The sequence below is a fragment of the Cephus cinctus genome, unplaced genomic scaffold (assembly GCF_000341935.2).
Source record: "Cephus cinctus unplaced genomic scaffold, Ccin1 Ccin1_scaffold0638, whole genome shotgun sequence".
Taxonomy (NCBI): Eukaryota; Metazoa; Arthropoda; class Insecta; order Hymenoptera; family Cephidae; genus Cephus; species Cephus cinctus.
Window position 1 is genome coordinate 181,808 of NW_014333277.1, and position 24,741 is coordinate 206,548.

A 24,741-nucleotide genomic window follows, 5' to 3' on the forward strand; every position below is an offset into this window, starting at 1 on the left:
TTATACAAAATCTGTTTCTTTATTCACGCGCGTTACCCATTCCAAAAACATTGGTTTCCGTTCAGAGATTTAGTCGGCTCGTAACTGCAATCACGTAAAGATGATTGGTGTTAATATTTAATAATAACTTCAATAATTTACTATACATATTTTCCCAAAGAATAAAGAAAGCCCTACGTAGGGTATTCTTTTTAATCATCAACACCAGCGCACAGTTAGCGCAATAATAGATGACTTCGAGAGGACGTAACCTCAGCAGACAAGTGCGCGTTAAAGTATTTATGCTGAGAATTCAGCGACGATTTTATCACGATGCTCGAAGGACTTGTAGCCTGGGTACTGAATAATTATTTGGGAAAATATGTGGAAAATCTGAACACCGATCAACTCAGCATAGCCTTACTCTCAGGTGCGGTTATGTTATGTGTTTGCTTATCTCAGTCTCCATACACTGATTATCATCATTGTTTACTAAATCCATCATTTATCGTTAAGGAACTTTTGGCTGCACTCTTCGTCGTTTTCTATAACAAGACATTAATTAAGAAATGTTAACTGATTTGCGCTTTAGCCTTGACATTCCTTTTAAGAAAAGTTATGAATCTCCTTATACTTGAGTACATTCTGTGTATCAATTTATGATGTCACCCCACATGTAGGTTTTCATACTTTAATGTTTTAAATATTTATTGCAATCAAATGGTTAATCAACCATTGTATAAAATATTCTCTAAATGTACAGTGTTGTTAAAAATACATGCAAATATAATTTGAATGAGTTCATATTTTCAAATCTCTCTGTAGATAGATAAGATTATTTTATGAAAAAAAATATATTATCTTGTGTTATTAAATTGTTTTGCAACATTTTATCCAAATACCGTATTCATCTATAAGTCATCTTTAAGATGTCTAAAAGAAAGTTTTTGGTAAAAATGTATTACATTCTCTTTCAACTTCATAAAAGTGTATCTTATTTACTATAATATTAATTATCTAAGTTAGGTCATGTTGTAATAATTATTCTTTATAACACATGATTCTAATCCATTAAATAGATCATCTTATCTTGTATTTTGCTTTTGTTATTCAGGAGAGGTTGAACTTGAAAATTTGCCATTGAAACGAGAGGCACTGCGTCATATCGGACTTCCAGTAGAAATTAAAGCTGGCTTTCTTGGAAAAGTTCGCCTACAAATTCCAGTACGTCAGATAAGAACTGCATCATGGGTTATAGTCATTGAGCAATTGTACTTGGTTGCAGGGCCAATACGTTTAGAGGAGGTATTTCCATGTCAATTCAGAAAAAAAAAGTATTCATCACTGTATTCATTAATATTGGAAATGCTACATTTTCAGTATGACAGTGAAGCTGAGGAACAAGCAGCATTAGAATATAAACTTAGTAGACTAGAAGCATTAGAAGCCCGATGGCGTGCCGATACAGAACGGGATCCAGGATACTATGCTGCAAGCTACAGTTCTTGGCTGAATTATGGCACGTCCTTAGTGACAAATATCATAGAAAATCTTCAGCTCAATATAAAAGACGTGCACTTTCGATACGAAGACGACGTCACCCTTGCAGCAGACAATGGTAGATATCTTATCATAGTACAGTTTTCATTGAAATTTGTTATTGAACGATAATTAATTTGATCTAATATTTACTTCAGGCGATGGTATAGCTCTAGGCGTAACTATTGGAGCATTAACAGCTCAAAGTTGCGACGCAAGCTGGATTCCAGGATCAACATCCTGGAATCTTGGCGACGCATCATTCAAGCTTATGGAACTGGACGGCCTTTCTGTATATTGGAACCATCTTAAGAAAGATGAATTTTTCAGCAATCTTAATTTGGGTGATTTAGCTGTAAGTTAAAAAACAGTGATTTTTACAATTTTTACTTGGTTTTTTACACTTCAATGAAGTTTTTACTGTTTTGTACAGTATATCACATTGGATTGACTTACAGATTGCTATGAGCGAGTCGAAAAAAAGTAAATGGAAGCATATTCTATCGCCGGTGAGCGCTCGAGCTCATATAAAACGAGATAGATCAGACAGACCACTACGTTCCGCAAATAGACCACGAGTTGTCTTAGATCTATTGCTGGATCAAGTACCACTTGCTATCACTGATGTAAATACACTCGTTAGAGAATTACCAAGCACCTCATCATGAAGTATTGCAAAAAATCGTACTTTCCGTGTTATGCAGGTACAGTACGAAGAAATGGTAAGATGCGTTAGACAATTGGAAGATATCGACCGACAAAGAAGGCTACGACGTTGTAGACCATCGCAATCGGTACGTGAGGCACCAAAGGAATGGTGGAAATACGCAGCGCGATATCATATAGGCCTTGATACTCTAAAACCTCGCTGTACCTGGGAAGATGTTCTACGACGCGCTAGAGAGAATGTTGCGTACGTTGAAGCTTGCGCAAAATTGCTAGGTAACGTGACCCGTAGTACTTAAATGTAATTTCACATTCTCTATATCCGCTATTAACAGCCTGGTTAATGCATGCTGCTTTTTTAATTCTCTGACAGTTTGAATTACACAGTGTATGTTAATGATGTATACTATAAATACAACCTTACCATCAGCTACTTTATAATTAATCATTATATTAAATCTTGTTTTATGAAAACAAAATGTATTACATTCATTCGGTAAATTATTTGTCATGTCCTCAGGAACACCTACGACGATCCTGCCATCGGACACGAAGCAACTCAAAGACATTGTGGAGCAAGAAAGAAGTTATGACGAATTACGCGTGTTGCGTGACATAGCGATGACTAAAGTGCGTCCGCCAAAAACGATGGAGACCAATAGCAACAATGTAAGTTCCCCACAGGCACGGGGTATGCTAGTGCAATGGTTCCCACAATGGTGGGGCTGGTACTCAAAAACGCCAAATAGTAACCAGAGTCAGTCGTCGCCCTTTGACGGAGAATTGCTAGATGCCTTGGCTGATACCATGGACGACGACACACTGCTACGTAGGGACACTGTATTCGGACAATTTAATTTTGCCCTGAGTCGTGGTGCTATTTCCCTATGTTCTGCTGAGAAGACTGTAATGGAATTGCGGTTTGAAAAAGTCAACCTGAGTTACGAGTCCCGACCTCGTTCGGGTTCACATAAATTCTCAGTCAGCCTTGGGGCACTTTACCTTCACGACTTCCTCACACAAAATTCCAGCTTTCCTGTTCTGGTTCAACCACAAAGTATGTCGAGTTCTACGGGTTCCTCATCGAGACTCCGCGGATCGTCCGACATATTAACTAGTCAACTGTCTACGCTTTTCGAGCTGGTATATGAGAAGAGGCCATTGCACCTGAGCATGGACCATTCGTTGCGAGTTCACTCGCGATCTCTAGACGTTGTTTATAATCCCGTAGCTATTAGATGGCTTATAGACTTTATATGCGAACCGCACAGACATGCAGCTAATCAGAAGCTTCAGGCTATGAAGAGGAGGACGCGTAGACAGATAATGAAGAATTGGGAGCAAATACTCGAAGGGGATTTTGTATACAGATCATCTTGGGACTTACAGTTTGACATATCCGCACCACAGATCTTGCTAGTAGAGAAATTTACTGATGCAGGTATTTTAGTTATAAACTATCTTTGCTCATATATTTGCCAAAGACGAATCAGTAAGAATAATTTTTGTTATTTTAGGGGCAGCTGTTGTCGTTGTAGACTTCGGACGATTGCATCTATCTAACAATAAGGATGAGGTGATTCTAAAGGCAGGATCACCAACAGCAAGTGACGATGACGATGAAAGATATGAAACACCGTGCTCGACGCCACCAGGAAGTCAAGAAAGTGGATCGCTACAAGAAATACAAGCCTTGTCAGAGGCAGCTTTACACCAAAGACTCTACGACCAATACACAATAGATCTAGCAGATCTTCAAGTCTTAGTGGGCAAAGTTCGAGACAATTGGAAGCACGCGCGTACACGAGGGATGTCGAATCTTCATGTTTTGGAAAGATTCAATATCTCTCTTCAGATAGAGCGTCGAATCATCACCACGACCGATCCACAGTTTCCATCGGTAACTGTGTCCGGTAATCTACCAAGATTAGTGGTTCATGTGAACGAACAAAAAGTGGAAGCAATTCGATCCATGTGGAATTTGCTGGCTGGTTCAATGGGTAGTGTTGAGGTGAATGAACCAGGAAGTCCGAAAAAAGAAGAAAGTATAGAACGTCCCTCTGGCTGTCCAATGATGATACAATTTATTATTGATCAAATGACTTTTGAACTTCAGTCAAGAGGTCGAAGTGTCGCAGAATTACAAGTGTCTGGTGTGCGCGCTTCATTAAGCAAAAGACCGGCAGACTTGAGTGCGTCATTGTCGGTTCATGGACTATTGTTGGTTGATGCATTGCAGGAATTTGGACCGGATTTTGAATTATTAGTTGCAAGTCACAAGCACGTGGGTATGGACAGTGTTTCAGGAAGTTTGCGTGATTCGGAACCGACGTCACCTACATCGCCCAATTCACCGGGATCACCTGACCCTTCGGTTCCTAGGAGATTGACGTCCTCCGTTGCTTTATCACGGGCATTATCTACCCTTGCACATGATTCGAAAAATCCAGTTGCATCAAAGAACAACTCTCTGATTGGTCTGGATCAACTGGATTCGGAAGCTTTAATAGTGGTTGAACTTATGCTGGTTGATGATCCGTTGGAGAGTCTTCGAGTAGCTAATATACAATTCAATAATTTAGATATCATTGCAAATCAGGAAACAATAGTAGAACTTATGGGCTTTGCCAGAAGACTATTTCCCCAGGAGAATAAAAATAAAAGATACCAACAGCAAGAATCACAAGCCAATGTCACATCAGGATATAAATCTTCAACCAGAACAGAAATTACATTTGATTTTCATCGTCTAAATGTGTTACTGTTGAGAGCAGTTATGCAGGAAAGCCATCTGGTGGGACAGAAAATAGCTACTGCGACTATGTCTGATGCAAGAATTCAAGCCACCCTAGCATCTGATGCATCGGTGTCTGGTTCTCTTGGAGGACTTCAGGTCCTAGATCAAACTCCAACAGGAAAAATGCACCAAAGAATTCTTAGCGTCGGTCGGGATCCTTTGGCAGATCCTCCTCGTCATCCTCTGGAACATGTGACGCTTGTTAATCAGCCTGAGGCTTTTCGATTCTCCGCTAATCGCAGTACACACTATGCCCCACCATTAGAAAAGTCAGATATTACAGAAAGCCTGACGGAAATCACTGTTAGAATTGGAAGCGTCTGGTATACACATGCTCCTCATCTCATCTCTGAATTAAGATCTTGTGCTGATGAATTTAAACAATACTTGAGCAACTTAGCAAGACAAATTGGAGCAGCTGCTACAGACATGGCTATTGGATTGGTTAATGCTGAAGATTGGTCCGTACCACAACGTCGAAGACTACCAAGTTTATCAGCCGATGCTCCTGAGCAATGTACTAATCCTATTCTCAGATTAGATGTCCTATTAGATAGTCCAGTTCTCGTTATACCAAGGAGTTCACACAGTACCCAAGTTTTCGTGGCACACTTAGGAACAATGTCTTTACAGCATGAACCACCAATCTCTTCAAGTTCTAGAAACAAAATTACTTTTGAGGTACGCAACATGAACCTCTACTCTCTGGATGTTATTACAAGACCTACTCATCCTCATGGCGTGTAAGTAGAAAAAAATCGTTAATTTCAATATTCTATCAGATTTTTGTCATTAAAATAATTTTTATAGTCAGACACATGGGGCCTTGCCAATACGCGCAGAAGTAATGTACAACTGCAAAGAATCAGGAAAACCAATTCTTCACGATACTCTATTAAAAATCGTCGTGGAACGTGAACCGTACAGACCTATTCAGAGTCCAGGTTTTCTCTCTGAATCAGATGGTCCAATAGTTCAAGTGCATGGGACAGTAGTGACACCATTGAAAGTTTCTTTATCAAGAGGACAATACGAACAACTCTTGGACACAATCAACAGACTGTTCTCCACTGAAGTGATGGAAACTACGATACGAAAACCACAAGCATCACAGCCAGTTTCTTATTACTCGGATAAATTTGATTTGTCATTAAAAGTATTGTTCGAACTTCCTATACTCAGTATAGAGCTAAAGCAGGATCACCTGGAACAACCATTGGTGGCTTTATCCATGCGTGATTTTGTAGCTAAATATGAGAAGTTACAGAAATTCGAATCAACAACTCAAGTTGCACTTCGATCTCTGTTGATGGAAGATTTATTATGCGCCGTAGGATCTAGATACAGGTATATGATGCAATCTACTGCACCGACAAGAGCAAGATTACCTGTTGGAGTATCGCGATCCTGTCCTGACTTGGCATTTGCTCAACAATGGAAAAATAATTTTGTTTGGGGTAGCTTACCTGATCGATTAGAAACAGACACACTTTATGGTGCTGTGCCAGCCCATTGGAGAAGAAAACCAGCCTCTCTGGTGAATACACCGAATACGCCACCACCGTCTCCAGGAGTCGTTAGCGAAGAAAATCTCATTTTGATCAGTATTCGCATTACAGAACCAATACAAACTGACATAGATGATGAACCTTTGGAAAAATGCAAATTCGTTTCGGTTGATTTCAACTGTCTGGATTTAGTTGTCAGCGTTGAAAGTTGGATGGTAGTTTTAGACTTTCTGGGAATAGGTGCACCTAACTCACTTGGACCTAACGTTACTGTGCACAGAACATATGTGGATACAGATCTAACAAATGGATACGATAAGGTGGATGGAAGTTGTGATACGGTGTCAATGAAATCCGAAACCGAAGTGGAAGTCAGGTCGTTAACTTTAGTCCTGATTCAGTCAGAACGAGAAATCGCTAAAGCCAATATTTCCAATGCCAGTGTTCATGTTCTCAAAGCTGGAGGGAAAACAACAATTTTTGGCTCTTTGGGTTCCATGTCTCTTCTTGATTTAACACCTCATGGCAGATTATATCGAGAAAGGTATATTTTAATAGTTTTGTCACTGAGCACAATTATTTTTAGTCTAGTTAACAATTATTCATTTATTTTGAAGGTTCCTATCTTCAGGACGGGAAGCCCTGAACTTTCAATATTCAAGTTACTCAGATTCAGATAATCGAGAACATGATGCTCGGTTGAAGCTTAAAATGTCAGCTGTACATTACGTTCACACTCAGCGCTTTGTATCTGAATTGCAAGCCTTCTTTAGTCACTTTTCACAGTTGCAAACCGTCATGGCAACTCTACGGGCTGATGATGGTACAGTTGTCGATATGAACAAACGCAGCATGCGACTGTCATTGGAATTGCACGCTGGTGCGCCTGTCATCCTCTTGCCTGTCAGCTCAACATCCGAAGAGTTAATTCTTTTGGATCTGGGAGAACTGACTGCCCACAACTCATTTGAATTTTCTGAACAAGCTTCCGAATGTCTTCTTGACGTGATGCTACTCGAGCTAGTAAATATGGATGTCTTTGCCGTGAAGAAATTAAAAACTGAGGACGATCAATCCGATTTAGATTGCTTGACGGTTGGTGGATTTACCGTTAAAAAGCTGGGTCCATCCTTGCTCACTGAAAAGTGCCACTTGAGTTTGAGGGTTGAAAGAAATTTAGACTTTCGCGTCAGTCGACTTATTCCAGACTTGAGCGTGCGTGGTACTTTGTCCACTATGGACTGTGCATTGGATCCAGCCCAGTACATGCTGATACGTGGTTTACTGTCTTATAACATAGGCGAAAATCTTGATGATCTTAGGGTATATATGCAGGATCTAGAGACAGTTACAGATTTTTCACCAACTAATGACCAGGCAAGTCTTTTTTACTTAAATTAAATGATTTCCAAAAGTATTCATATTCTGACAGTGCGAATTTAATATTAAATACAGACGGACAAAGTCTGGACGAAATCCTGGATTGGATTGGAATTGGTGAACGTGACCCTGAGACTTCATCCCAATCACGGTTTAGCTGCATTGGCCTGCGTCAACTTCATTAAGTCGAGATTAACTTTAGATTCGTTGAGTGATGGCTCGCAGGATATTGACTTGGTGTCGCGTGAGATTTTAGTTACGGATACAAGATTTCAGGATGAACCTATCAATCGACACTCTAACGTCTTCACGAGTATTCTTCAGCCTTTACGAGATGCAGGTACAATCTTTTCAAGATTTCAGGATCACTTTTTAAAGACTGTAAATTTTTATCTAATGAAAACTAATCGTATTCGTATTATCAGAACAGAAAAGTAGATAATTGCACTACATTTATGGTCCTCCTGCAAAGATCTTACAAGTATCTTTGAATTTCAGGAGCTGAGGATCGGGTACAGGCTGAAGTGCATCACAGAAGAAGAACAAATATTGCAGCAACAACTATTCTATTGCACAGCATGAGACTAACTGCCATCCTTGATTGGTGGGAAGCCGCTAAAGACTTTTTACTACTTAACGCACCTGAGCCAGCTCCTATTCCAGGAATATCAAGAACAGTGCTTTCTCAGGATCCTGAAAAGATTCAGGAGACCATCCCCATAGAATTTAAGCTGAATATCACGGATTCCGAATTGGTTCTAGTCGAGGATACGTCGTTATTTGACACCAACACGGTTATTCTGAAGTCAACTACAATTCTTGTGTACCGTTCCAATCCTCAACATGGAGAGAAACCCCTATCTTGTAACTTATCTAGGTGCGAGTTATTCTCTTGCATCTTGGGTATGGAGGATGAAACTGCACTTTCTATAATTGATCCAGTTAGTGCGAGCTTGGAGTTGACTCAGGAACGAACCTTAGAAATTCAACTTCAGCCAATGAGCGTCCGTTTAAGTTACCACGACGTAGCAATGTTTGTCCGTATGTTGAGTTCTTTGCCAAAACAAACTCTCTGGGCCAAACAAAGATCAACTGCACCACCACCGATTACCAAAAGTCATGTTGTCAAACTCTCAGCTCTGGGATTTACTGAAATAGATTGCGAAGCTGCACTCGATAGATGCAACGGACAATTGGACGATGCGGCACTTTGGCTTACACAAAATGCAGTACCTAGTACTGAATCAGTTAGAAACGGACTTGGATTTTCCCAACTGGAACTTCAAACATCTTGTCTTAGGTCCCTAATGCTTTATTTTGTTAGGATTGTATAGTGATAGTAGATTCTATAATTCATATTTTTTATTCTAGGATTTGTATCATTGATGACTGCCGGGACGCCGATGTACCTTTACTTGAGTTGACATTATCGGATCTTTTAGCACGTCAAGCTCTTACTGGAGCCGGGCTTGTATCGGCAACTTTCACAGTGGACTATTATAATCGTGCACTAAGCGGATGGGAACCGTTTGTAGAACCTTGGAGAGCCACAATCGAGTGGGAACAAACTTTAACGAGTTCATTAGCTCCAAAGAGATTACAAATGTCTGTCAATTCAAACGATTCCGTCAACGTTAACATCACATCAACTCTCGTGGAGCTAGTGCAACTTGTCAAGCATAATTGGACACAGGATTACTATTTATCAAGCAAGGATGTCGTGAGTAGACCATTCGGCAGTCCACCAGGATACAGAAGACGGTCTCCCTTTGTGCCATTTGCTCTGAAAAACGAGACAGGATCTTGGATTTGGTTCAAGACTTTTATTGCTACTGCTGATGGTGTAAAAGAAGTTGGTCAGCATTGTGAAACTAAGGGAATTTTAAATAAGGATGAGACTTGGATAGAAGTTGCGCCAGAAGCAACTGTACCATTCACATTCGAAGGAAGAGGGAAGCTTAGGCATCATTCAACTCATATCGTTCGAAGACATCAAGTTGCTGTTCTAGTTGATGGGTGGAGACCAGTTGATTCTGTTACTGTTGACAGAGTCGGAATTTACTTTCGACATGCATACGCAGAAACCAAGGGACATCAGGTTGCTTTATCTTTTCATCTAAGTTGAAATTTGACATATATTCAAGTCAACTCAGGAAACTTATTTGTTAAAACTAGTTTCAGGCCACATCAAAAGCCAGGGTTGTTTTTGCTGTTGAATTAGAAGGATCAGCAAGAAAGTTGGTAACAGTACGTTCTGCTCTGCAAGTACTCAACAAGTTAGCATACACCGTTGAAGTGAAGCTGGAGAAACCTCTTGGTTGTTAGTAATATTTTGCAATTATTTAAAACTTATTTCGCATATATCAATTGTTAATTCAATTTATTTGTAAAATTTCAGATGTGCCAACGTATCCCAATGTGAGTGGAAGAGTATTGCAAGTGCCCGCACAATCAACTGTATCAATTCCATTAACGCACACTGGAGTACAAATGTGGCTCAGACCTGTTCATCCAACATACTCATTCCAATATTGCATGGAACCTACTGATTGGACAACAGTTAAAAAACCCTCAGAGATTATTGAAATTCATACAACCTGCAAAACCAATCAGAACAATATTTTTCGGTATTAACGATCAAAATCATTGTTTGCATTATAAAAACATTTTTATATTTAGTATTATACCTAATTACACTTCACTTTCTTTTTTATTAGAATGTGCGTTGCTGTGAAAAGGAACAATTACCCAGCTGATGTTGGCCAAGCGATTCCTGCACATTCGATATCCCTACTCGCACCAGTTACGCTTACCAATTTGTTACCACATGAATTCTTGTACAGTGCAGGATCAGAGAACGGTCGAATTTCACCAGGAAAAAGTGCCGATCTTCATGAACCAAACGTGAATGAACAACTTGAAATTACAATACGACTCGATGGCTACTCTGGTGCAGGAACAGTAAGGGACTTACTGCATAAACATATGTAGGGCCGCTTAAATTATGTTAAATGATTTATTTACAGTTGCTACTTCCGCCAAATTGTGGTTCATTCACGGGTCGATTACGCTTGTCAGATTCAATGGGCAGAATTTTGTTCCTCTACGCAGCTGTAGTAGTAGAAAAAGGATCAGCACTTCGAGTGAACATAACGGCGCCGTATTGGATAATAAATAAAACTGGTCTGCCATTGGTTTTCCGTCAGGAGGGCGTTGGCACGGAAGCTGCTGGACAATTTGAAGAGCACGAAAGAGCGCGAATGGTTGCACCATTATTATTTTCATTCAGTGACGAAGAAGCCAGTCGAACACTCTCAATTCGAGTTGGCACCGGAGTTCATCCTCAAGGTGTGCCGCAATGGTGTCAACATTTTCATCTACAGCTGGGAGTGCAGGTGATTTTCACAACAATATACATCGCTTATGCAAATATTCATGTAACGTCAGACAATCGAATAACCCTGCAGGTACCTCGACTCAGAGTCAGTCTTAGAGATGGTAGGCCGGACATCGTTTACCTCATTGGAGTTGCAACAAGAGCAGCAAGAGGACGCTATTCGGCAACAACAGTTGTTACGCTGTCACCAAGATACCAGCTGCATAACAAATCATCATGCACATTGGAATTGGCTCAAAAGTGTTTCACCACGACAGTTGTAAATTGAACTAAAAATTAACGTCCAGTATACACTTCCTGTTATCATATAAATTAACATGTGCTATTCCATTTTGTGTATCAGAGTCATCCAGGTGCACAGGCAACGTACATAACGGCGATGCCGGATTGTCATATGCCTTTTCATTGGCCAAGATTGGATAAAGATCAACTACTCTGTGTCCGCATGATCGATGTAGATCATTGTGCATGGTCCGGAGGAATTCAGCTGGATGGCAATTATTCACTGACTATTAATCTACGCGATAGAACTGGAAAAATGCACTTTCTGCGGGTTGATGTCGTTCTGCAGGAAAGTACCTACTTTATTGTCTTTACAAATGCTGACACGATGCCACCGCCCATACGTGTGGATAACTTCTCAGAGGTTCCTCTAGTCATCAATCAGGTATATTCTTTTGCATATTACCTTTATGATTTTTTTTTAACGTATTAATGACTTTTATATAACACTTAAACAGAGTGGTGTTGCTGACAGCTTACAATGGACTGTGAGACCACACTCATCAGTTCCTTATGCACTGGATGAACCAACACGTCCAGCAACCTTGTCAGTAACTGCACCAGGCGGTGTAACAGCATCCTATGACTTGAATATACTTGGAGAGAATAGGGGCTTGACTTATGAAAACTTCATCTACATTGCTTTCACTGGTAAATATTTTTGTATTATTAATCATTACTACATAGCAGCTCATTTACGTGATAACACTATGATCAATTTCTTCTTTGAACCCAGGAACATTTAAAATCGATGGTGATCTCGGAACAGGGGAAACTGGTTTAGATCCGCTTGACGTAGAAACTCAACGATTAGTCCTAGAAGCTGGTCCTGGCGGTTGGGTAGGTCTACGACGTAAACAGTATGGTGCACGTAGTCAACTTTGGAGAATGACTGGTGATGGACAACTGCAGCATGAAGGTGAGTTCGTAAAATAAAATATTGCATAATTAAAGTAAGCTGAGTTCACTAATTTTATTTCTAGGGTCAAGCCCCCCGAGGGACAAGCATGCAAGGACACCTGACACTGTTTTGGTGTTAGATATTGCTGGCACCGCACCGCAGCCATTTACATATTGTTCCTTGGCTCTTCGACGACCTGATCCCAGAAGAAGGTCTACACAGACTTGGAGATTCACTGATGATGGCAGACTCTGCTGTGCCCATCAGAATATGTGTGTACAGGCCAAAGATGGCTTCATGGGTCTTCACGAAGGTCCGTTTTTAATTATTTACTAATCTTGATATGAAATCCTCATAAACTAACTAGAGTATTGAAAAAATCCATGTTCCGATGAATATTGTAATTGATTCAGATGAAACTATTCAGTCTATGTAGTACAGGTCCATATTTCAAATTGTGAATACCACTATAATTATTAATATCCTAGTACGTTAATTTATTTCTTTAAAGCCTCATCATCATTGTTTGTGTTTCTCACACGTAATCAGTTTTATTTTATTCAGCATCTTTGGTCTATGCTTCAGCAAAGAAAATCTACAAAGCTTTCTATTGATCCATGGTTTATAACAATATTTCTATTGCAACTTGCCGCGATTTCGACTTCTTTCAGTGATTTTTATTAATTTCCACCGAAAGATCAAATCTCTAAACCTGTATGAATGTTACAGGCGGCGGCGTCGCCCGCTGGCAAATGTGTACGTATAACATTGAACTCAGTTTAAACTGTGTCATTTTTGTGATATGATATACCAAATCGAACATTTCTGCATTCAAATTTTTACTATTCCATTTTACGCATTTGTTTAGTCATTCAGTATATGTTAAATAATGAGCATGCACAGTTATAATCCTTTTGTGCACTTCAAAAATTGGTGGAATGGATGTAAAGATTTTTCAAGGAATTTTCGTGATTATAATAATACACATTGAAATTCACACACTAATAATTTGCTTAATTTTTTTTCATATCATTGCCATACATTTTTCTCATCGATCCCCAGCATATAATAGAACCATATATTTTTATCTTATATCTCTATGTGTCTTTCTGTTCTCTCTATCTATTTCATTATCCGAATAAAGGTTACACTAAGTTCTACTATATTAAATTTTCTCAATTTTCCTAATAATTTTCCAATCTTAAAATATCAATTTGACACATAATTTCATTTTATCTTTTTTAGGGAGTGAAGCCGCGTTAGGACCACAGACGCACATCAGTCCTCCACCAATTGAACAGCGAGTTGGTAGACAAAGACTACGACCTGGATCTGGTTTTCTGTCTGTTAGAGTCACGACCGACGGACCAACAAGAGTGTTACAAGTTTTGGACATCCTGGAAAGAGTAAGACCTTAAAAATTGGTGTTTTAGTCAATTATTCATTCATATAAGATTAAAACATCTTTTCATATTTTTCACAGAAAAAGATGTTTGCTTTGCCAGAAGAACGAGACTGGTCGCACATTGCTATAACCGAACGACCAACTCAGGCGACTGCGGAGTCGCAGAGCGTAGATTCTCGTGAGCTGCAGTTAAGTGTGCGCTTAGGGGCTGGTTTAGGACTTTCCATAGTATCAAGGAAACCAGCCGAGGAGTTGCTCTTTGCTCGATTGGCAGGAATTGCGCTGGAACTTGTACGAATGCCAAGTAGCACTGCACTTGATGTGAGCGTTGAAGATGTTCAGGTATAACAATGATAGAGTCTCGGATCAGTACACTGTGCAATATATTACGCTGTATATTTACACACTTTGATACATCTAGATTGATAATCAACTATTTGAAGCGCAATGCTCATCGGTGCTGTATACAACCAGAACTGCCAGGCCAGATTCCGAAGCCAAACCTGCTGTACACCTGGTCGCAGAGAAATTGCCATCCAAGAAACGGAATGCTGAGATTTATAAGCACCTGGTGCTCACGGTGAAACCTCTTTGTGTTCATCTAGAGGAACGATTGATTTTGAGACTAGCTGCCTTTGTTGGCGCTGGTAGATCTGAACTAGATGCACCAGTCGATGAAAATGATTTCAAGGCTCAGCGTTTTATTTCAGAAGTCTCTGCTGCACATGCTACTAGATATTACTTTGGTGCATTAAAACTTGTTCCTAATCAGGTAATTTTGTTTGTTTGTTATAAACTTGCCGTTCCCTCATTACAGTTTACATTGTTTTAGGTGAAATTGAGTGTTCTTACTACAACTAAATTGCCACCACAACTACAAACTATCAAGCGGAAGCTTGGCTTAACGTTAATAAAGTTTGAAGATGCGACGATCGAATTGGAGCCATTTATTAAGAGACATCCTTTCGAGAGCAGCCAGTTTCTGATTCACTCGATTATAAAACATTACAAAGATGTAAGTTGACACCACAAAATAAAATGGATTTAAATACAATCTAGTTATGGATAATATCGAAACATTTGATATTATGTTTAGGAGCTGAAATGGCAAGCTGCAGTCATTTTGGGATCCGTTGACTTCTTGGGAAATCCCTTGGGTTTCGTGAACGACGTATCCGAAGGAGTGTCCGGTCTGATTTACGAGGGGAGCGTGAAAACCCTAGTCAAAAATGTGACGCATGGAATTTCGAATTCGGCTGCGAAAGTTACAGAATCCTTATCCGATGGCCTCGGCTGGGTAATAATGGACGAAAGACACGAAGAAGCTAGACAAAGAATTCGTTCGAATACCGCAGGCAGTAGCGATCACCTAGTTGCTGGTCTAAAAGGATTGGGATTTGGACTTCTTGGTGGTGTGACTAGTATATTCAAACAGACATATGATGGTGCCACTAACGAAGGCTTTCCCGTAATTAATCATACTTAATAGATCTCAGTGAATGCAATTTTATAAAGATTTCTAACGTTTTTCCATTATAAAATTATAGGGATTTTTTGCTGGCTTTGGAAAAGGTGTCGTTGGAACATTAACGAAACCCGTTGTTGGTGTTCTTGATCTAGCAACTGAAACGGCCACGGCAGTTCGTGAAACGAGCAGAAGGTAATAAAACAAGTTGCATACTACATGAAACATTATTTTCTGTGTTCAAAAATCAACAATGATTAATTATTAAATTCTCTCAGCGCTCATCGCGCTATACCAAAAAGAGATCGGTTACCTCGAGTGGCAAGTGGACCTGCAGGACTCTTACCACCATACAACCATCAGCAGGCTGAGGGACAGGAATTCTTATACAGTATAAACAGCCGTGACTATTCTGAATTATTCGTGGCTTACGAATGTCTTCGTAGTGGCACTGACGATCTCAGAGTATTAGTATCAAATGAACGCGTACGAGTTATATCCGGTGGAACTAAAGGTGTTGTCACTGAGGTCAGCCTCGCTGATCTGTTGCACTGTCAACCTACGCACAAGCTCGAATCCAATGGCAACATGTTACATTATATTGAATTAACATCAAGAACAGATTCAACATTGACAATTAGCTTTGACGGACCTGAACCATTGCGCCGACCAAAAGTTCGCTGCGACAATGAGGATGTGGCAAAATGGGTAACAACAATTTATTTAACCAAATTTATTTCGACAGCGTAATATTTTTAGTCCAATATTCTGATTGATACTCCTTTCACAGGTTTCACAACAAATTAACTATGCAAAAGGCATGCACGAGGAACACAGTTTAACACTTACTTCGTCAGACAACATGCTTGACGATATTCAATGTTACAAATAGACATTAACTATGTCGATTTCTACGGTTACGAGACTGATATAAGCTATGAAAATTCGAAGGTTGTAAATTAAAAAATTCTCGAGACGATTAGATTCGTGGAATAAGGTATACCTTTATTGATTATGTTTACATGACGTTCTCAAATTGTTTTTATCTACAATTGGTATAAGAGACTAAACGAGAGGGTGTACACGTGCCGATTGGCACAAATGATTAAATGCTTTCGCATTAAAATTTACCATCCTAATAATACAGAGAGTACAATGTGTATTATAAGAGTCAAGAGAGATATATATTATTTACGTCAATGAAGACTTAATTTATATGGAAAATCAGAAGGACTATGTCTTAAGATGTTAACTTCATTACCGCTGTATATAACAAATACTCTAGTTTGTACTAACTCGCTTCCACTCGTTTCGACCTGGTGTATAGTACCCTCATATGGAGAAAAAAGAGTTGAATGAATATTTTATTCTTAATAATCTTATTTCTTAGTGGTCATGTTGAGTGGAACGGAGTTAGAGAGTCATCGAACCTCTCATTCGATGCTATCGCAATACATTGCATTTAGCGTAAGAACATAGCGATTTGATTTTTAAGTTGTCACCTGTAACATAGATATCTTGTAATAATATGTAATATTAAACATCGCGTTGATCGTTGCCTTTGTTAGATATGTAGCAAACATTTGCTCTAATGTTAGATTCTTATTATCTAGTTGTAGTATATTTATTAACCATGTAATCAGAACATGTAAAGATTCTTTTTTTCTTACAAGAAATAGAAAAGTTTCCTTGGCGTTTATATTAAGCAAACAAATTTTGATCAGTTTTGAATTAAGACAAACGTTTTATTATTTTTATTTCCTTCTGCTTCCTGTTTCCTTAATTGTGAGATGACGAGTGCCAAATAATATCTTTTCATATGATTAAAGATTTTGAAGAAATACATACAGTATTTAGAAAAACATCTATTTGCTTAATCCTGAAACCTTTAAGCTTACCATTCCAATATACTCTACGCGCGATTCTGCCAAATACATATCTGGGGGATCCCCATGAGCGAAAAAGTCTCAGCGAGAGTTTTGATAATTGGCAAACAAGTGAAGACGAAGAAGGAAAAAATCAGTTGCCCAGAAATATTGAAAAATTAAAACATTGAATAAAGCTATCGAAATGTTACTAAATATTATTAGATTGTGGCTTACTTTCGAAATTTATTCAAAATAAAAATATGAGGCTAATTCAAAATCCAGCAAAATATACGGAGTAGTAAAAATTGAAGTGAGATTGTAAAATGTCGAAAATAAATTGCGCTTAAATTGAAATATTAATAAATTAAGTGTTTGGAATATTAAAATAATTAAATCAATAAAGCTAATTGTTAACACTTGGAAATAAAAAATCCTGGCGAAGAATATTCAAAAGTAATGGAAGTTGCAGTCGCACAGGACTCAGGAGTGGGGGGGAGCCAGAGAGGGGTGGGGATGGGGGGGGAGCGCTCGAGGCAGCGCCCGGACTCGGAGCGCTCATTCTTCCTCGAGCCGGTCTCCTATACTGGTCTCTTGGAACAATTTCGAACCTTCTTCCATTTTTATATTTATTTCTTCTTTAGTTCCTTATTTCTTTATCTTTCATTCTTCACTTTCTTATTTATCTCTTTCCACATTTCTTCTCCACTTTTATAACTCAATTCCTTACTTTTCTACTTCTTCATTTCTATATTCATTTCATTCTTATTATCTTATTCTCACTTGTTTATTTCTATATCCATTTACAACCTTCTTCTTATTCTATATTCATTTCTTCTTTACTTCCTTATTTCTTTATATTTCATTCTTCCTGATCTTCGTGCATACGCTTTACGCATCTTCTTCTTGTCTTGTTCCCTCAGTCATAAACATCTTTCTTCTTCACTCTTTCTTTTTAACAATCTTCCTCTTTTTCCCTTCAACAACATCTTCCCTGTCTGCTGCCACCAAACGTTTCTACTCAATTTTCGAATCTCCCATTCCTTTCTATGTCTCCATGCGTCTCTCCTCCTAATATATCTTTAAAAACTCAGTTTTTAAACTGTTTATTGGGAAAAGAAAAGTTTAAAGTGGTAGCGCATGTAACATAAAATACGTATATTATATTGTAGTGATATATGTAGTACATCTCTAATGGTACTGTTATTGTTAATCATTCGCAAGCCATATACTGTATACGTATACTGTATCATTATTATATTTGTCCAATAAATTATCATGTAACACTTATACACTTTTCGAATCTCCTATTCCTTCCTATATGTCCATCACTCTACTCCTAATATATCCTTAAAAACTAAGTTGTTAAAAAGTCCTTTGGAGAAATAAAAGTCTAAAGTGGTAGCGCATGTAACATACTACACGTATATTATATTGCAGTGATATATGTAACATATCTTTAATGGTATTGTTATTGCTAATCTTTTGTAAACCATATATGTATGTATATCTGTACTTCGTATACTGTACCATTATTGCGTTTGTCAAATAAACTATCTTTAAACACATATGCACGTTGATATTCATACAACATACCAACACGTATATTATATTGCAGTGATATATGTAATATATCCTTAATGGTATTGTTATTGCTAATCTTTTGTAAACCATATATGTATGTATATCTGTACTTCGTATACTGTACCATTATTGCGTTTGTCAAATAAACTATCTTTAAACACATATGCACGTTGATATTCATACAACATACCAACACGTATATTATATTGCAGTGATATATGTAATATATCCTTAATGGTATTGTTATTGCTAATCTTTTGTAAACCATATATGTATGTATATCTGTACTTCGTATACTGTACCATTATTGCGTTTGTCAAATAAACTATCTTTAAACACATATACACGTTGATATTCTTTTACCCTATGCGAATATCCCAGAGTAAGAATGAGTTCTGTCTCTTTCTTACACTCCTCCGGCCTAACAGCATTCTTCTCCACCCTTATGCTGCGAAACCCCTTTTTAGCTGTGCTCCAATTTCCATTCCTTCTCTATAGAGATAATAATCTTCTTTATAGATAATAATCTATATCTTGTCCTCGCTTTTCTTCATCAATACTACCTTAAATGATTTCAAATGTAATTTGAAAATCGCATCGTCGAAACTTCAGTGGGTTAATTTTTATTAAAGAATTCGCATTAGTTCGAATTTTCGCCGATAAGAGGGCAGCACCTCCTGGGCATGATATGTGGCGCCATCTCTGAGAGAACGAGTGAACTTTCTCGATAAAATAATTCTGAAAGTAATTCGAAAATCAGCTGTGTCTCGGAAGAGACTGGTACAGATCAAATTGCGATAGGGCACTTTCAAAAAATCCCTTTACTTTTTGCAACTTGCTGATGGAATGGAAGTAATGACAGAGAAAATAGAGCATAGCCGAAAAGAAGTGTAGCAGCATAAAGGTGGAGGAGAAGGAAAAGGATACTGTTATAATTAAGGAGAGTCAGAGAGAGGCAGAACTCACTCGCACTCTGGGATATTTGCATAGGGCAAAAGAAAATCAACGTGTATAAGTGTTACAAGATAATTTATTAGACAAATGCAATAATGATACAGTATACGAAGTACAGATGCACATATATTGTCCGCGAAAGATTAGTAATATCAAGGCCATTAGAAATATATTAACTTATATCACTACAATATAATATACGTGTGGTAGGTTACATGCGCTACCACTTTGGACTTTTATTTTTCCAAAGGACTTTTTAACAACTTAGTTTTTAAGGATATACTAGGAGGAGAGTAATGGAGATATAGGAAGGAATAGGAGATTCGAAAAGTGTATAAGTGTTACAAGATAACTTATTCGACAAACACAATAACGAGACAGTATACGAAGTACAGATATACATACATATATGGTTTACAAAAGATTAGCAATAACAATACCATTAAAGATATGTTACATATATCACTGCAATATAATATACGTGTAGTATGTTACATGCGCTACCACTTTAGACTTTTATTTCTCCAAAGGACTTTTTAACAACTTAGTTTTTAAGGATATATTAGGAGTAGAGTGATGGACATATAGGAAGGAATAGGAGATTCGAAAAGTGTATAAGTGTTACATGATAATTTATTGGACAAATGCAATAATGATACAGTATACGTATACAGTATATGGCTTGCGAATGATTAACAATAACAGTACCATTAGACATATACTACATATATCACTACAATATAATATACGTGTTTTATGTTACATGCGCTACCACTTTAGACTTTTCTTTTTCCGAAAAACATTTTAAAAACTTAGTTTTTAAGGATATACTAGGAGGAGAGTGATGGAGATATAGGAAGGAATAGGAGATTCGAAAATAGAGTAGAAACGTTTGGAGGCAGCAGTCAAGCAAGATGTCGTTGAAGGGGAAAAGAGGAAGATTGTTAAAAAGATAGAGTGAAGAAGAAAGATTGTAATGACTGTGGGAACAAGGGGCGAAGAAGATGCGTTAAGCGTATGCACGAAGACCAGACTATTCTGGAGGAGCGAGAAAAGAGAACAGTGGGAAAAGTAGTAAAAGTAGGAAAAGTAGGAAGTCCTGCGCAATGGCAACTTCCATTACTTCTGATTATTCTTCGCCAGAATTTTGTATTTCTGGGCAACTGATTTTTTCCTTCTTCGTCTTCACTTTTTTGCCAATTAGCAAAACTCTCGCTAAGACTTTTTCTCTCATGGGGAATAGGCTCTAAACCATTTTACGAAGAAGAAGCAAAGAGAGAAATGGGAACGATGATAAGTTGCGCTTCGTAGTAAAATCACGCCCCTGTGCACTTAAATCGATGGATACAGCTATTGTATTTGTCTATAGGTGTATAAATATGTGTATTGCGATAGAAATATCGACGATTTGTCGACAGTTTAGCGCGCGTGCACTACAATCATATAGGTATAAGATTTTGCTCGATCCCGCATCGTCGGGAAGTTACCCTCACAAGTGAAACGAGAAGACGGTAAGGAAGATAGAAATAAAGAAGGCAAGAATTAGAAAAGTAAAGAATAGAGGTATAAAGGTAGAGAAAGTAAATAAGGAAAGCTTTGTATAAGAAAGTGAAAAATGAAAGATAAAGAAATAATTATAGAAAAAAAAGAAGACTGGAAACGGATACTGTTATCCAGTGCTTCCAAGAGACCAATATAGAAATTTCGATTAATAGTTACGGTTTCGGTTCCTTATTTTTCCGGTTATTATCGGTTACGTTGAAAACATATAAAGTTTTATCTTATAATGCTAACTTCCCGACGGTCTCTGTACATACAGTTTGAATAAATTTCGTCGTCATAATAATGATTATATATACTTCTACAAGATAGCGTTGCAATCGAACGTGAATACGTGAAGTATCAACGTGACAATTGTGTTGAATGAATGTGTTTTTACTGTTTATCTGAAATTCCATTCCTGTAAACTGAAAAGCAATAGCAAGTTTTCATTTGTGCTTAAGGCATTGTTTATATATTATTTAAATCAAGCTAATTAAGCCTGACCTATAAAATGGATGAGACTTCTTTGGATGAAGGACCAGGAATAAACTTTGAGCGGGCTACCTTGGAAATTGCCAAGGATGTTGAAGTTCCTGATGGCAACCAGCCTTCAGAATCCTCTACACCTGGTAAGTCTACTCAACAGTTAGATTTTACTCTATTGATTCGTTTCCTAATGATGTGTAATTAATCTCTTTTTTTAGCACCAAGACAAACAACAGCACGAAACTTGCCAAGTATTCCATTTAAGCGAATAGATGCTCAAAGTTTCTTTTCTGATCGTAATGAAGTTGTAGATCGTGCTCTCAAGGATTGTTGTACAGACCTCATCAAAGACTATGATAGTGATGTTGTTGGATCTTGGCTTCTTACAGAGTATGATGTGCAACTGGATTAAAAATTTATTAAACTGTTGCAGTTACTACAACACACTATTTTTATGTATCATTGACTTCCTGTGTTTGCTTTCAGAATCAGTCTATGGGATACAGAAAAGGAACGCTTGGTTCTCCTAACTAAAAATGCATTGTACTCAGTGAAGTACGACTTCATCTCTTTGAAGATTCTCGAATATAATCGTGTTTTGTTATCTGTAATCGACACCCTCATATCTGGTCAATTGGTCTACCCACCCAAATCGCTCATTCCGTAAGATAGCTTTACAAAAACTTTCTGCGACTTAATACACTTTTTGATTTAATTACTTTTTTTTTAAGTAATCCTATTTCATTTTAATGTTAAGGACTGACAATAAGAGGGGTACAAAAGGCACAGACACTCCACTCACATCACAAAATATTAGTGGTACTCAATTTTCATTTGCTTGCTTCATTCAAACAAAATGACATGACTCTACATACTCCATGCATCTATAAATAGTTAACATTCACAATACATTGCTTTTTGTTCTTTGACACTGCTTTTGTTTATATGTACAAAATTGTATACCTCCTCAACCAATGTGTCAGCATGTATTAACCATACACTTTAATTCTAGACGTCTAAATGGAATCGCAGAAGGGGTCTCGAACGTTGTTCAGTGTGGCGTGCGTCAGCAGTGGTCCTCTATGGCCACAGGAGCTGGTTTAGAACGGTTCGAGCCTAGGTACCTTACGAGGGATTCCCTCGCGGACTTGACTCAATTCTGCGTTTGTACGCTGCTTCGTTTCTCATTCAAATTTTGTGTTCAGTAGATTAATCATACATTCATAAATCTCAAATATTATTTGTCTATATCAAACCGATAGTCGTCCAGTAGCTTTTGTCATCTTTCGCTTTGGTGTTTTATTGTATTGCAATTCCTTTTACATTATTCTACGTTTAAATACTTTTTTTCTCTGGTAATACTATTATTCTTAGAGTAAGGATGAACCTTCTTTTATTTCCTGAGTACTGACATGATGCATTTCGTGTATTCATGTTTTATATCTACTTGATAGTGACACGTGACTCTATATTTGATTCCTAGAGATCGGAATGCAACGGGTCTACGATTAATGTGGAATCGAGGAGAGCCACTATCTCTAGATAAAAAATGGAATCCATTCGCTCGCAATATCCCTTGGCTAACGTATACCAGTCATCCGCTGTTCTGGCACAAGGGTAAATATATGGCCATAGTATTGCCTAGTAAATATATTCTTAGCAGATGAATTATTTAAAATCCTTATTGCACCGAATGCCAGGTAACGATACAGAAAAGTCGAGATTCGACGTAGAAGATCTTCACGCGAATATCGTAAATTTATTGCCGGAAGAATGCCAGGTGCTAACTGGAAGTTCAATTATCCTCGAGAACTATCTGGGGCTTGGCGCGCTATTTCACAATCGTAACTCTTTGGGTTTCTTCAAGATTCGTGGCAAGGTCAGCTTCTAAGTATTTTGCATCTACTAAAACAAGGTAATCCAAAGGATCCAATGCGAAGTTTACAGCAATTTTCATGTATTACAAGGAATAGTATTTAGGATACTTTTTCAGCATAGCTCACATAGATTCGATATCACTATTGGACAAGGTTCATTCACGAACAGTCACTTCTCTGTTTATATGATACTAAACACTTATTGTTCTCGTACTTATCACGAGGATATATTTTCACTAGTAACCACTTACTTTCTATTTTTTCTCGATTTTCTATTGTATATTAATTTCAAGGTGCTTATCAAAAAATATAGTTTACCCAGAAACGCTAGCTTTCGTCATCGAAATACTAATCAAACTAATTTCTTGAAGAATTAATACTCGTTATCGTGCGACTAACAACTTTCAAATTTTTATGTCACAAAGTACTCTACTTGGCTTATGCTGAACAAGTAATCCTGTAAGAAAAATATTATTAACGAAAGTAACTATTTGCTGTAAAGCAATTAATTGTATCAAAAAAAGAGGACAGTGCATATCGTGAATAACAGTCTTGAATTTAACAAAGTCAAATTGTCTTTTTTCATTGTTTGAATTGCAAATTGTATCAAAGATAAATGCTTTTGTTACGGGCGTAGCATAAATAGATCGTTCTTACATGAAATGACGTCATGGCTTTACTAACACACAATAATGTACAAGTGCGATAAGCTCACTGGCCAATATTTTACTAATAAGTATGTTGAACGAGTTCACTTACCTCATGGTACTTTTCTCTTATGATGTTATCGCCATTATTATTATTGAGCGAAGTCTCAAGTAAAAATAAAAACATTTTACGTGTCTTACAGCATGAGTTCCACTGATTATTACTACTCCGTCCTGTTATATTCCAATAACTATTTTTGTCTTTCATAGATCAAAATATGATTAGTAACCTTTTTCTCAAGGAGAAAGACGGACAAGTAATAGTCCATACAAAATTGATGCATGAAAATAATGTTACGTTGTAAAACTAACAATAGCTTTACGGATTGGATGCAGCAATCAATGCAATCCCACAGGCACTTATATATTAAAAGTACGACTGTAAGCACAAACATTAAACACATGCG

At 37.7% G+C, this 24,741-nt stretch overlaps 2 protein-coding genes and 1 long non-coding RNA gene across 7 annotated transcripts; 2 read left to right on the forward strand and 1 right to left on the reverse strand.

The window, feature by feature from the left end:
* Nucleotides 1-18: 18 nt before the first annotated feature.
* Nucleotides 19-755, reverse strand: LOC112494587. Its single transcript, XR_003060171.1, has 2 exons — nt 404-755; nt 19-84 (listed from the first exon to the last, which is right to left on the reverse strand). It is a non-coding gene; the product is annotated as an uncharacterized LOC112494587 (long non-coding RNA).
* On the forward strand, nt 66-17,181 carry LOC107269369 (vacuolar protein sorting-associated protein 13D). Of its 4 annotated transcripts, none has more exons than XM_015743124.2 (31): nt 66-409; nt 1,094-1,284; nt 1,360-1,597; nt 1,677-1,873; nt 1,977-2,144; nt 2,223-2,460; nt 2,705-3,625; nt 3,702-5,724; nt 5,792-7,033; nt 7,107-7,866; nt 7,945-8,209; nt 8,368-9,169; nt 9,241-9,967; nt 10,045-10,189; nt 10,268-10,496; nt 10,587-10,830; nt 10,896-11,264; nt 11,337-11,525; nt 11,610-11,933; nt 12,007-12,199; nt 12,285-12,467; nt 12,532-12,762; nt 13,179-13,205; nt 13,695-13,855; nt 13,933-14,196; nt 14,276-14,626; nt 14,687-14,869; nt 14,951-15,322; nt 15,402-15,514; nt 15,598-16,027; nt 16,110-17,181. In XM_015743124.2, exons 1-31 carry the CDS (start codon nt 313-315, stop codon nt 16,209-16,211), a joined length of 11,979 nt encoding a protein of 3,992 aa, XP_015598610.1. In that variant the 5' UTR covers nt 66-312; the 3' UTR covers nt 16,212-17,181. The 4 variants fall into 4 exon arrangements, with proteins under 4 accessions (XP_015598610.1, XP_015598611.1, XP_015598613.1 ...); XM_015743125.2 differs by having other exon boundaries at nt 10,051-10,189; XM_015743127.2 differs by lacking the exon at nt 13,179-13,205 and having other exon boundaries at nt 67-409.
* A 4,162-nt stretch (nt 17,182-21,343) lies between these two features.
* On the forward strand, nt 21,344-24,480 carry LOC107269383 (tumor protein p63-regulated gene 1-like protein). 2 transcript variants are annotated; one of them, XM_015743159.2, is made up of 6 exons: nt 21,345-21,893; nt 21,969-22,140; nt 22,237-22,413; nt 22,763-22,870; nt 23,234-23,367; nt 23,451-24,480. In XM_015743159.2, the coding sequence occupies exons 1-6, from the start codon at nt 21,776-21,778 to the stop codon at nt 23,639-23,641; spliced, it is 900 nt and encodes a 299-aa protein (XP_015598645.1). In that variant the 5' UTR covers nt 21,345-21,775; the 3' UTR covers nt 23,642-24,480. The 2 variants fall into 2 exon arrangements, with proteins under 2 accessions (XP_015598646.1, XP_015598645.1); XM_015743160.2 differs by lacking the exon at nt 22,763-22,870 and having other exon boundaries at nt 21,344-21,893.
* Nucleotides 24,481-24,741: the final 261 nt, after the last annotated feature.